Genomic DNA, 14,021 nt, shown 5'->3' on the forward strand with positions numbered 1-14,021 from the left:
CACAGGGGCTATTCATTAGATGTATTACTACTAGAACAACCAAGTCATGGCTCCACCTGCAGTCACCTGGTACTTGGGCTCAGTCATCTGTGTTGCTGCTTTAATCCACTGAGAGCGACTGTTGCAAACTCATATATAGCTCAGGTGGCTGGACACCTGAGCAACTGGCGGGCGAGCTACTTATCACCAAAAATAAGCGAGGCGCAGTGCGGGAGGCGAATATAATAGACCTAGGAGATACTGGGGCAAGATATAAATGTTCAGGAGCTGTAGTTTAGAACGTGCAGTTTGATTGGCTGAGCCAAATGTAGATGAGTGCAAGACCTGTTGTAGGTACCAGCACTAATGTGAAGGCAGGTAAGGCAGAGTTACCTGAGAAAGAGATCCATCCATAACAACTCGATGATGAGCCTCGTGGAATACCTACAGTGTGACTCTCCAGAAAAGTAGTGCTAAAAAGTCTGTCTAAATCAAGCTAATGTTAGCTCACAAAACAAAAACAAAAAAGGTAAAACCAACGATCATCAGCAATTCTTCCATATCAGTAAGTGTACATACGGCACTAAACCATAATATAAAAAGGCAACATGTAAAGTGTTGGCACCATGTTTTATGAGCTGAAATAACATCCCAGAAATGTTCCATATGTACAAAAAGCTTATTTCTCTCAAATTCTATGCCAAAATGTGTTTTACATCCCTGTTTGTGAGCATTTTTGCTTTGCCAAGATAATCCATCAACCTGACAGGTGTGGCATATCAGGAAGCTGATTAACCAGCATGATCATTACACAAGTGCACCTTGTGCTGGGGACAATAAAAGGCCACTCTAAAATGCCATTTTGTCACACAACGCTAAGTTTTGAGGGAGCATGCAATTGTCATGCTGACTACAGGAATGTCCACCAGAGCTGTTGCCAGAGAATTACATTTTATTTCTCTACCATATGTCCATACCCGGCTTCTTCACCTTCAGGATCATCTGAGACCAGCCACCCGGACAGCTGATGAAACTGTGGGTTTGCACAACCTAAGAACTTCTGCAAAAACTGTCAGAAACCGTCTCAGGGAATCTCATCTTTTATTTATTTAATTTTTATTTCACCTTTATTTAACCAGGTAGGCTAGTTGAGAACAAGTTCTCATTTACAACTGCGACCTGGCCAAGATAGCAGTGTGAACAGACAACAATACAGAGTTACACATGGAGTAAACAATAAACAAGTCAATACCACAGTAGAAAAAAAGTCTATATCGTCTATATACATTGTGTGCAAAAGGCATGAGGAGGTAGGTGAATAATTACAATTTAGCAGATTAACACTGAAGTGATAAATGATCAGATGGTCATGTGCAGGTAGAGATACTGGTGTGCAAAAGATCAGAAAAGTAAATAAATAAAAACAGTATGGGGATGAGGTAGGTAAATTGGGTGGGCTATATACCGATGGACTATGTACAGCTGCAGCGATCGGTTAGCTGCTCAGATAGCAGATGTTTAAAGTTGGTGAGGGAGATTTTTGCAATTCGTTCCAGTCACAGGCAGATGGCACTGTGATAAACTGCATCTAGTTTGCTGAGTAGAGTATTGGAAGCTATGTTTGTCGTCCTCAACAAGAGTCTTGACTTGACCGCAGTTTGGCGTCGTAACCGACTTCAATGGACAAATGCTCACTTTTGATGGCCACTGTCACACTGGAGAAGTTTGCTCTTCACAGATGAATCCCGGTTTCAACTGTACCGGGCAGGTGGCAGACGTGTATGGGGTCGTGTGGGCAAGCAGATTGTTGATCTCAACGTTGTGAACAGAGTGCTTCATGGTGGCAGTGGGATTATGGTATAGGCAGGCATATGCTACAGACAACGAACACAATCAGATTTTATCGATAGCAATTTGAATGCACAGAGATACCGTGACACGAACCTGAGGCCAATTGTCCTGCCATTCATCCGCCTCCATCTTCTCATGTTTCAGCATGATAATGCACGGCCCAATGTCGCAAAGATCTGTGCACAATTCCTGGAAGCTGAAAATGTCCCAGTTTCCATGGCCTGCATACACACCAGACATGTCACCCATTGAGAATGTTTGGGATGCTCTGGATCAACGTGTACGACAGCGTGTTCCAGTTCCCACCAATATCCAGTAACTTCGCACAGCCATTGAAGAGGAGTGGGACAACATTCCACAGGACACAATCAACAGCCTGATCAACACGATACGAAGGAGATGTGTCGCGCTGCATGAGGCAAACGATGGCAAACGATTGACTGGTTTTCTGATCCATGCCCCTACCTTTTCTTTTAACGTATCTGTGACCAACAGATATTACAGATATCTGTATTCCCAGTCATGTGAAATCCAACGATTAGGGCTGAATGAACTTATTTAATATTGACTGATTTCCTTATATGAACTGTAGCTCAGTCAAATCTTTGAAACTTTAGCATGTTGCGTTTATATTTTTGTTCAGTGTAGTTAGATGCACCATTTAGTACTTTTAGCCAGCTTGCTCGCTAACTGATACGTTAGCGAACCTGGTAAACAAACTTTGCAAACATAGCTACTTAAGCTACAAAATGAATACCTAGTTAGTTGTGGATAATTACACACACTCCAAAACCGTGTGTATCATTCAGAAAACATGCATATTTATTTCATTATTAGCAAAGTAAAATGCAGTGTTTTTTAACACATGCACAGCCACCATCTTGGGCAGAAAACCTTTTTGTTGCTACTACCTCCCGCCAACCCAAAACTGACATTAATGTGCTGTGCCACTGTGCAAACGTTTTGTCAAAGGGTTTTGCAAGCTGCGTGTGGCAAAAAAACTCAAAATAAAAAATGTACAAAAATATCTGGAGCTGTGGTGGTCATAAAGTTTTGTCAGCTGGGGATTGTCAAGCAAATAACCGTTAATTAACAAACACATTTAGCATCTCCTGGTTTCCAGGCATAGCCTACTAGCCACTGATGCAGACCTTTGGAACATCTACATTTTAAAAAGTCTAATAAATCCATTTAATATAGCCTACACCATCACAATACATCTAATCTTTATTTTAGACAGGTCTAAAGAAACATGATATAAAGAAAATGTAGTTTATTTCAGAAGAACAGATAAGCATACTCTGAGTTGTCCTTATGTTAGGTCCTGATCTGGCTATGCCATATGGTTGTGGGACACACTAGTTTATTTAGCAGAAAAGATTTGCTTAGAATTCCGTGGCATTAGTTTATAATATGAAGAATACAATTGAACATAGCTGAATAAAACAGAAAGGACATTTTCTCCAAACGATTTGAGGGAGTGTGCACGTGTCTATTCTGTGTTGAGCGGTTAACAAAGAAACAGGTCCTCCTAATGCTTAATTTACAGTTATTTATGTAACTTTAGTGGTGATACAAATGTTGGGCTATATGTTTTGCAATTTAATACATTCTAAGGCTGCATGATGCGGCTCTAATGATGATTTGAAAAAAGTTGCATGAAAGGCATGAGCTCTGCTTTGTTTATTTTCACAGGCTGTACACACTTCATCAGTCTATCATTCACAATTTGACAAGCACTTGATAATGCCTCACATTTCCCGGCGGCATCCACTTTGTGTGGGCGTAACGCCCCCTAAAAAAATTACATGCCTTTTGTGGCCAGTTACAGATGTGCACTTGGGCTGAATATAATAATTATCAGCTGTGTGCGCAAAAGCACCTCTCACTCACATGGCTCTCTCAGATATCTTAATTCCTATTAGCCAATGCCCATCACGTGATCGGGTCCTTCTCACAGGCTACAAGTGAAGACAGACATATCGTGGAGCCAACTGAGCACGTCTTTATTGAATTCTGAGGCACATATTGAAGACGTTGGATGAATTATCCACATATACTTTTCTTCAGCCAACAAGATGAGTAGGCCTAACAAACAGCAAAAGTACTAGTCTATGTCAATATATTATTATTACTTTCTCGTCCTTGTGTGCGAGAAAGAAATGTTCCCAACATAGTCTGGGACAGTTGTTTGATGCAATAGATCCCAAATTATTACAACCACTAGCATCCCAAAAACATTTTAAAAGCAATGAGGCTGATGCAAACGACCAGAACATTTAGCTTAAAATTTTGATAAATTATTAGGCTATTTCTTCACATTATAAGCACAGCAATGCGCACACAGCAGTAGGCTATAAGCGTGAATGTTCCAAAATACAATCATTTAGCGGGTAAACACCATTCTCAAATATGTGATTATGCATGTAATGCTTTATTATAAAGGTACATTTTTATGGTAAAAATGATCTTCCCCAAACTTTAAACTTGTGCACCGCCTATGTACTACTGAATGCAAATTAGGCTCTACACCAGCTGTAAAGCAAATTCATTTACTTAATTTTAACAAGTTATTTGGCCACCTTATTTGTGATACAAACCTTATCAAAATGAATAGGCCTATGGGCTAGGCTACATGAAAAAGTCACACAAGCTGGGAATCATTCACAAGTGACAATAGCCTATCACTTGTGAATTATATAATATTGTCACCCATCAGACTATTCATAATTTAATTTTGTCTTTACATATACAAAATAATATATGACATTTGTTTTTATTTAGAATGGACCATTATCACACACTTGTATTTTTTGCCCCTATTTCGAGACATGTCATCTATGCACTTAAATAGCGAATGGAGGACGTATTTTCCGGTGGTTCATTTTCATGCCAGCCAGGTAGGCTATACTCCCGTTGTAAAGAGGAGCAATGTGCTTACTATTAGGAAAGTTGAGAAATAAAAAAAGTAGCCCTAGCCTATAGAAAGCTGATGGGATCCTCTTTCTTATAGAGGCCATCAAAGCCATTTTATCTCACGCAATTGCATAGAAATGTTGCGCAACATGAGCTCTCATGAAGTGTTTGATTAGATTTTCGAAAACATTTGCATTGAAGTTAGAGTGATTAGAGGGACAATAGAGTGCTGAGTACCAGGCTGTTAGCAAGTTTGGTAGGCTACTAATGACCATCAGCAACATCAGAGCTTGGAGAAGCCTAGTTACCAGTTACCGTGACTAAACGATTACGTGGAATTTGACTGTGGTCATGTCTCGTGACCGCCGGTGTGGCAGTAATACGGTCACCATAACAGCCCTATCTGTGATCATATTAGATTCCTGACACATTTGGTTCACTCAGTCTGAGTACTTGTTTAAGTTGATTACACAGTATGATTCAAGCGATTCCTACATACAGTATGTGATCATTTCCATAGGTGTAACTCACACTGTCTCCTATAGAGCGCAGCTTGTAGAAGGGATCGATTTATATAAATAAACATTTATAAACTGGGTGGATCGAGCCCTGAATGCTGATTGGCTGACAGCCGTGGTATATCGGACCGTATACCATGGGTATGACACCTCAGACACCTCAGGGTTTGTGGTATATGGCCAATATACCACAGCTAAGGGCTGTATCCAGGCACTCTGTGTTGCGTCGTGCCCTAGAACAGCCCTGAGCTATGGTATATTGGCCATATACCACACCCCCTCTGGCCTTATTGCTTAAATATATAGAACTCACAGTAACACCTATGGAGCAGAACCGTATACTGTAGATAGAACTCACACAGTCTCCTATGGAGCGCAGCTTGTAGAACCATGACATAGATACAGTAGAACTCACACTGTCTCTTATGAAGTGGAGCTTTAGACCCATATAGAACTCACACTGTCTCCTATGGAGCGCAACTTGTAGAAGGGTTGAATGTAGAACCAGGAGCCTTCGTTCCCGGCCGTGTCCAGCATCACTCTCATGGCGTTCTTCTCCAGCAGCGCTGGCAGACGCTTGTTCACAGTCAAGTACTTGTTACTCTTCAAATGGAGGAGCTGGGGGAATACAGCAAACATACAATATTATACGATAAGACATAAGTTATTGTGTCTGTCATTTTTGTGATACAAACATACTGAACAGTTTTGCTTGTGCACTTCATCGTCTTCATATGATTTATTCTTGTGTTGTGTGGGCTTTCACTGCCCTCATGAGCATGCAAAACATTCTCTCAGAGCAGTCTATGACTGAAAGGTTATGACTGAGAAAAGAATATGCTCCATTCTGAAGCTAGAAAAACACTATCTAGATCCTCCCACGTTACTGTTCTATTTATAAACACACATAAACCACATGGATGCCTCCAGGGCTCCCAGTCTCTCCTCACCAAGTTTGGAACCAGCAAAATATATTGGATGGAAAGCCTCAAAATGCTTTCCTCACTTTAAAATCCCATAGAAATATGTGGGCTACGATGACATTATTGGCCACAAATTTGGAATATGAGATGTGAGCTGTAACTGAATGTGTTGAGACAGTTACTCATTATGACATGAATTGGCTTCATTGATGATGTGACATTCAGCCGTTAGTACAAGCCAGACATCGGTCTTGCAGACAATGAATATGTACACACACACACACCTGAATGACGTTCCCATACTGAATCACCGTTCCAAGCAACTTTTTATTTTCAGAATCGTTTTGCTTCTTTTCCAAATCCGCTGCATGCTACATAAGTGAGGGAAAGAGTGAAGAGTTAGACATTATTATTGCTACTACCAACATTGCTGTGCTTTTGCACAAATAACTATACATATGGACTTGAGTAGGAGGGAATACTTTCTATGACAGAAATCTCAAATAAAAAGAATGTAGCAACGGCATGTGCTGTTGCCTGCAAGCGTCAACTGGAATGCTAGAACCTAAAACTCTGTCCTCACATTACCATGGTAACACAGGCGAGATTTGAATCTATCATTTTATGACTGTAGTTAGATTCCAGAAGGCTTTAAATGGTTTTGTTTTAGGAGAGAGAGAGAGAGAAAGGTGGGACGGGAGTAGTGAAACTAAAGTATGCTTCAGAAATGTCTATAAAAGGACCTGAACATTACCTCATCAAATATATAATCCTCCATAAGAACACCCTCAAACGAGTGTGGGGACAGAAAACCTATCCTCTCTAAGAGAGCTCCTCAAACAGTGGTGGTGAGGCCAAGACTGCTACTGTACCTGTCAAACTAGACAAGTCTGTTGTTAAAGGGAAATGGGTATTTCACACTTGTAAGTGCTTTACTAATGTAATGTAGCTGTATTGTATTTTAAAAGTTATTGCTAGTTTAGAGTTTAGTTTATATTAGTTATCCAAAGAGGGCTCATCTATTGTTACTCTTCTTCATTCAGCTGGATATGAGACGACGAGTCATTATGCCACTGATTAATGTATATAATCAATAATTTAATACAGTAATATGTTAAGACAGTTGTATAGGGGTCAGGTGGAGGAGTCACTCACATGGAGTTTGTTGAGGAGGACCGTGTCTGTGGTGCTGTTTCCTCCAGGTTTCGCTGCCTTCCAGAACTGTTTCTGAGCAGAGTACCGATTCATTGGACACAACCTGAACAGACAGTCTGAACAGAGAGACACATCAAAGTGTATTGGTCACGTACACAGTTTAGCAGGTGTTATAGCAGGCCCAGCGAAATGCGTTTTGTTACTAATTGCAGCAAAAATGTCAAACAAGTACATAAATAATAATTCAAAAAAAGAAATCACGAATGTCAGTATGAATCCAGTTAATAACCCAAATAACACAATCAGTAATCTAACTGTAATCTATGCGTATATCCACCAAAACTACAGAGTGTACAAAACATTAGGAACCTTTCATGACAGATTGACCAGGCGAATCCAGGTAAAAGCTATGATCCCTTTTTCATGTGCCAGTGTAGACGAAGGGGAGGAGACCGGTTAAATAAGGATTTTTAAGCCTTGAGACATGGATTGTGTGTGTGTGTGTGTACGCCATTCAGAGGGAGAATGGGCCAGACAAAATATTTAAGTGCCTTTTAATGGGGTATGGTAGTATGTGCCAGGCGCCTGTCAAGAATTGCATTGTTGCTGTTTTTTTAATGCTCAATAGATTCCCGTGTGTATCAAGAATGGTCCACCACCCAAAGGACATCCAGCCAACTTTACACAACTGTGAGAATCATTGGAGTCAACATGGGCCAGCATCCCTGTTGGAACGCTTTCAACACCTTGTAGAGTCAATGCCCTGTCGAATTGAGGCTGTTCTGTGTGCAAAAGGGGGTGTAATTCAATATTAACACGGTGTTCTTAATTTTTTGTACACTCAGAAGGATATGTACAGCAGTAGATATACAAGTGAGCTACAATATGTGAAGAATACAGTAGGAATACAAAGTGTGAAAATCTGCATAAAATAAATGTTTCATGTCTTTATATACATGGGAGAGGAGCGTTGGCTGTGTGTGAGTGTGTGTGTGTAAGTAGATAATGAATAACAGTTTCAGAGGTGAAGAATGGTTAGGATTGAGGTGTTGTCAATGCAGCTATATTGAAGTTGCTGAAACAATAACTAAGGATGAACTTCAATTGATCAATGTAAATAAATACACAATGCTAAGTGAGGTGCCTAATGATGCACACACCGACAAAGCCACACGTGCACAAAACACTTGCATCATCATTCTCCCGGAACTACATGCTAAAACACACACACAGTTCAAAATTAGGTTAATATCCAGATAAGTCTTTTGAGCGCAGATCAAAGAGGGAGAGGATGTGACGTGTGTATTTCCTCCATTAGTGGAGGAAATATGGATAGGGTAATCAAATCAACAGGTGTAGACCCTCCCGTGAAATGCTTACTTACAAGCCCCTTAACCAACAATGCAGTAAAAAAATATATATATAATACATATTTAAAAAATGTAAAAAAGAGTTAAGAAAAGATTTACAAAAAAAAGTAAAGGCATCCCGAGTGGCGCAGCAGTCTAAGTGCTTGAGGTGTCACTACAGACCTAGGTTCAATACCAGGCTGTGGCACAACTGGCCGTGACCGGGAGTCCCACAGGGTGACGCACAATTGGCTTAACGTCGTCTGGGTTAGGGGAGGGTTTGACTCTTCGCGCTCTAGCGACTCCTTGTTGTGGGCAGGGCGCCTGGAGGCTGACTTCGGTCGTCAGTTGAACAGTGTTTCCACCGACACATTGGTGCAGCTGGCTTCCGGGTTAAGTGGGCAGGTGTTAAGGAGAGCGGTTTGGCGATCATGTTTCGGAGGACGCATGACTCGACCTTCGCCTCTCCTGAGCCCGTTGGGGAATTTCAGCGATGAGACAAGATCGTAATTTGATTGCAATTGAATATCACAAAATTGGGGAGAAAATGGAGAAAAAAATACAAAAACGAAATAATAACAGTAAAAAAGTAACAGTAAAATAACAATAACGAGGTTATATACAGGGGATACCTATACCAAGTCAATGTGCTGGAGTACAGGTTAGTCGAGGTAATTGAGGTAAAAAAAGGGGGGGGGGTTCAATGCAAATAGTCTGGGTAGCCATTTGATTAACTGTTCAGGAGTCTTATGGCTTGGGGGGTAAAAGCTGTTAAGGAGCCTTTTGGACCTAGACTTGGGCACTCTAGTAGCGCTTGCCGTGCAGTAGCAGAGAGAACAGTCTATGACTAGAGTGGCTGGAGTCTGACCATTTTTAGGCCCTTCCTCTGACACTGCCTGGTATAGAGGTCCTGGATGGCAGGAAGCTTAGCCCCAGTGATATAGCCTTTGTAGCGCCTTGCGGTCGGATGCCGAGCAGTTGCCATACCAGGAGGTGATGCAACCAGTCAGGATGCCTCGATGGTGCAGCTGTAGAACTTCTTGAGGACCTGAGCACCTATGCCAAATCTTTTCAGTCTCCTGAGGGGGAATTGGTGTTGTCGTGCCCTTTTCATTACTGTCTTAGTGTGTTTGGACCATGATAGATTGTTGATGTGAACGACACCAAGGAACTTGAAGCTCTCATCCTACTCCACTGCAGCCCCATCGATGTGAAAGGGGACGTGCTCGGCCCTCCTTTCCTGTTGTCCACGATCAGCTCCTTTGTCTTGATCACGTTGAGGGACAGGTTGTTGTCCTGGCACCATAGATCTTTGACCTCCTCCCTATAGACTGTCTCATAGTTGTCAGTGATTAGCATGTAAACACAATGTGTGTGTGTGTGTGTATATATATATATATATATATATATATATATATATATATATATATATATACATACACAGGGCCTTCGGAAAGTATTCAGACCCATTGACTTCTTCTACATTTTGTTACGTTACAGCCTTATAATGAATTTAAAAAAGAATAATATGGAAATCCAGCCACCCTGTTAAGGTTTTCTTCCGTCGAAGGAGAGGAGGACCAAAATGCAGCGTGGTTATCTCGATACATCTTTAATAAAGATAATAACGAACAATACAAAAATACTAAACGTAACGTGACGTGAAAAAAAAAAAACAGCCCTATCTGGTGCAAACAAACACAGAGACAGGAACAATCACCCACGAAACACTCAAAGAATATGGCTGCCAATCAGAGACAACGATAAACACCCGCCTCTGATTGAGAACCACTCTAGGCAACCATAGACTTACCTAGACAACTCTACTATACCACAATCCCATAACCTACAAAAACCCCAAGACAAAACACACCACATAAATAACCCATGTCACACCCTGGCCTGACCAAAATAATAAAGAAAACACAAAATATTAAGACCAGGGCGTGACACACCCAAACTGTTCTCTATGCTACCATACGGCAAGCAGTACCGATGCACCAAGTCTGGAACCAACAGGACACTAAACAGCTTCTACCCCCAAGCCATAAGACTGCTAAATAGTTAGTTAAATAGTTAACCAATAGCTACCCAGACCACCCAACTCTGTTGACTCAACACATGCGTTGTGATTACTGTTTATGGTCTATATTCTTGCCTATTCACTTTATCCCCACCTATATGTACACAGAGTTGAAGTCAGAAGTTTACATACACCTTAGCCAAATACATTTCAACTCAGTTTCACAATTCCTGACATTTAATCATAGTAAAAATTCCCTGTCTTAGGTCAGTTAGGATCCCCATTTTATTTTAAGAGAGAACGATTTATTTCAGCTTTTATTTCTTTCATCACATTCCCAGTGGGTCAGAAGATAAATATGCTCAATTAGTATTTGGTAGCATTGCCTTTAAATTGAACTAGTCACTGATCATAATCTTGATGTGATTGGCATGACTGAAACATGGCTTAAGCCTGATGAATTTACTGTGTTAAATGAGGCCTCACCTCCTGGCTACACTAGTAACCATATCCCCCGTGCATCCCGCAAAGGTGGAGGTGTTGCTAACATTTACGATAGCAAATTTCAATTTACAAAAAGAAAAAGACGTTTTCGTCTTTTGAGCTTCTAGTCATGAAATCTATGCAGCCTACTCAATCACTTTTTATAGCTACTGTTTACAGGCCTCCTGGGCCATATACAGCGTTCCTCATAGAGTTCCCTGAATTCCTATCGGACCTTGTAATCATAGCAGATAATATTCTAATTTTTGGTGACTTTAATATCCACATGGAAAAGTCCACAGACCCACTCCAAAAGGCTTTCGGAGCCATCATCGACAGTGGGTTTTGTCCAACATGTCTCTGGACCTACTCACTGTCAGTCATACTCTGGACCTAGTTTTGTCCCATGGAATAAATGTTGTGGATCTTAGTTTTTCTCAATTGCTAAAACCCAATTTGTAAAACCTTGCTCCATTTCCTGAAAACATTAAACACAAAACCTCATCTTCAAGCACTATTTACATAACCTCTGACTCCTCATGCAAAATGAACCACTCGCCTCAAAACAGTTTTACCTGTGTTCAAAATCAAACACTGCTCTCAAATCATAAACAAAGTGATCAAAATGATATACACTCTCAAGCAGTCAGTAAACAATACACCGAAAAATAGAAAAACACATTTTTCAAAACATACAATTCTCAGGGAGAAGTACATTTTTATCAAAAAAAATAATCATTTTTCCGTCATTGTCTTTTGATGAACGAAAACATGTTCTATCATAGTAGCTCAAAATGTATCAGAAATTACTACTCTGCTATGCTCCTTGCAATTTTGTTTTTTGTTCTTCCTCCTCCTTGTACCTCTATTTTTACAGTACTGTACCCTGCATCTCACAAACTTGTCCTTTGTCTCTTGTTCTTTGTTGATATGAGCCTTCAACCAGTCAAAATCTAATGAGCAGTCAGTACTGTTAATAAATGGAAAGCACAATGTTCAGGGCCATACAATTCATTGTACTACAGTATCCATTCTCAGACTTTCTCCTTCTCACCTTCAACAACCTGTTTGCTCTCTGAACTGGCTTATATTGGTTGTGTCGCATCATTTGAAACAGGTTAAATCAGTTTTGAGTGGTTGAGTTCAATCAATGACATATGTTCTCTATTTGTATTTGATTGTTGCCACTTGTGTTTACCAGTATGGATGACATGTGCATTAGAGTGCAGAATGTGTTTTGAGAATGAGAATGTGTTTAGAGTTCTGCTGAAAAGTCTAAGTGAGATCTGCAAATTGTGTTTTATCATGTGAAATGGTTTAAGGTATTGACAACAGACTGCATAATTAGCCAAATGAGTCCAGGCAACTGAGAACCTTGTTCAGCCAATGGGTTTTAGTGTTTTAGCAATTGAGAAAAACTAATGTTTTTCCTCATAATCCTGGACTATCGGATCACCATTTTATTACGTTTGCAATTGCAACAAATAATATGCTCAGACCCCAACCAAGGAGCATCAAAAGTCATGCTATAAATTCACAGACAACACAAAGATTCCTTGATGCCCTTCCAGACTCGCTCTGCCTACCCAAGGACGTCAGAGGACAAAAATCAGTTAACCACCTAACTGAGGAACTCAATTTAACCTTGCGCAATACCCTAGATGCAGTTGCAAAAACATTTCTCATAAGAAACTAGCTCCCTGGTATACAGAAAATACCTGAGCTGTGAAGCAAGCTTCCAGAAAATTGGAACGGAAATGGCGCCACACCAAACTGGAAGTCTTCCGACTAGCTTGGAAAGACAGTACCGTCCAGTATCGAAGAGCCCTTACTGCTGCTCGATCATCCTATTTTTCCAACTTAATTGAGGAAAATAAGAACAATCAGAAATTCCTTTTTGATACTGTCGCAAAGCTAACTAAAAAGCAGCATTCCCCAAGAGAGGATGGCTTTCACTTCAGCAGTAATAAATTCATTTAACTTCTTTGAGGAAAAGATCATGATTATTGGAAAGCAAATTACAGACTCCTCTTTAAATCTGCGTATTCCTTCAAAGCTCAGTTGTCCTGAGTCTGCACAACTCTGCCAGGACCTAGGATCAAGAGAGACACTCAAGTGTTTTAGTACTATATCTCTTGACACAATGATGAAAATAATCTCTAAACCTTCAAGCTGCATACTGGACCCTAATTCCAACTAAACTACTGAAAGAGCTGCTTCTTGTGCTTGGCCCTCCTATGTTGAACATAATAAATGTCTCTCTATCCACCGGATGTGTACCAAATTCACTAAAAGTGGCAGTAATAAAGCCTCTCTTGAAAAAGCCAAACCTTGACCCAGAAAATATTTTTAAAACTATTGGCCTATATCGAATCTTCCATTCCTCTCAAAAAAATTTGAAAAGGCTGTTGCGCAGCAACTCACTGCCTTCCTGAAGACAAACCATGTATACGAAATGCTTCAGTCTGGTTTTAGACCCCATCATAGCACTGTGACTGCACTTGTGAAGGTGGTAAATGACCTTTTAATGGCATCAGACCGAGGCCCTGCATCTGTCCCCGTGCTCCTAGACCTTAGTGCTGCTTTTGATACCATCGATCACCACCGTCTTTTGGAGAGATTGGTCACCCAAATTGGTCTACACGGACAAGTTCTGGCCTGGTTTAGATCTTATCTGTCGGAAAGATATCAGTATGTCTCTGTGAATGGTTTGTCCTCTGACAAATCAACTGTAAATGTCGGTGTTCCTCAAGGTTCCATTTTAGGACCACTATTGTTTTCACTATATATTTCACCTCTTGTTGATGTCATTCGAAAACATAAT

At 40.5% G+C, this 14,021-nt stretch overlaps 1 protein-coding gene across 3 annotated transcripts in view; it reads right to left on the reverse strand.

The window, feature by feature from the left end:
- Nucleotides 1–14,021, reverse strand: part of LOC109895256 (inositol 1,4,5-trisphosphate receptor type 1) — a 164,896-nt gene that overhangs the window by 104,782 nt on the left and 46,093 nt on the right. For all 3 annotated transcript variants that reach the window (XM_031822925.1, XM_020488886.2, XM_031822927.1), the window contains 3 exons: nucleotides 7,343–7,458; nucleotides 6,472–6,558; nucleotides 5,724–5,882 (listed from right to left, as the gene is read on the reverse strand). In XM_031822925.1, the coding sequence (XP_031678785.1) occupies nucleotides 5,724–5,882; nucleotides 6,472–6,558; nucleotides 7,343–7,458 (362 nt within the window). The remainder of the gene's footprint in view (nucleotides 1–5,723; nucleotides 5,883–6,471; nucleotides 6,559–7,342; nucleotides 7,459–14,021) is intronic.

This window comes from Oncorhynchus kisutch, linkage group LG1, assembly GCF_002021735.2.
Source record: "Oncorhynchus kisutch isolate 150728-3 linkage group LG1, Okis_V2, whole genome shotgun sequence".
NCBI classification, from domain to species: Eukaryota; Metazoa; Chordata; class Actinopteri; order Salmoniformes; family Salmonidae; genus Oncorhynchus; species Oncorhynchus kisutch.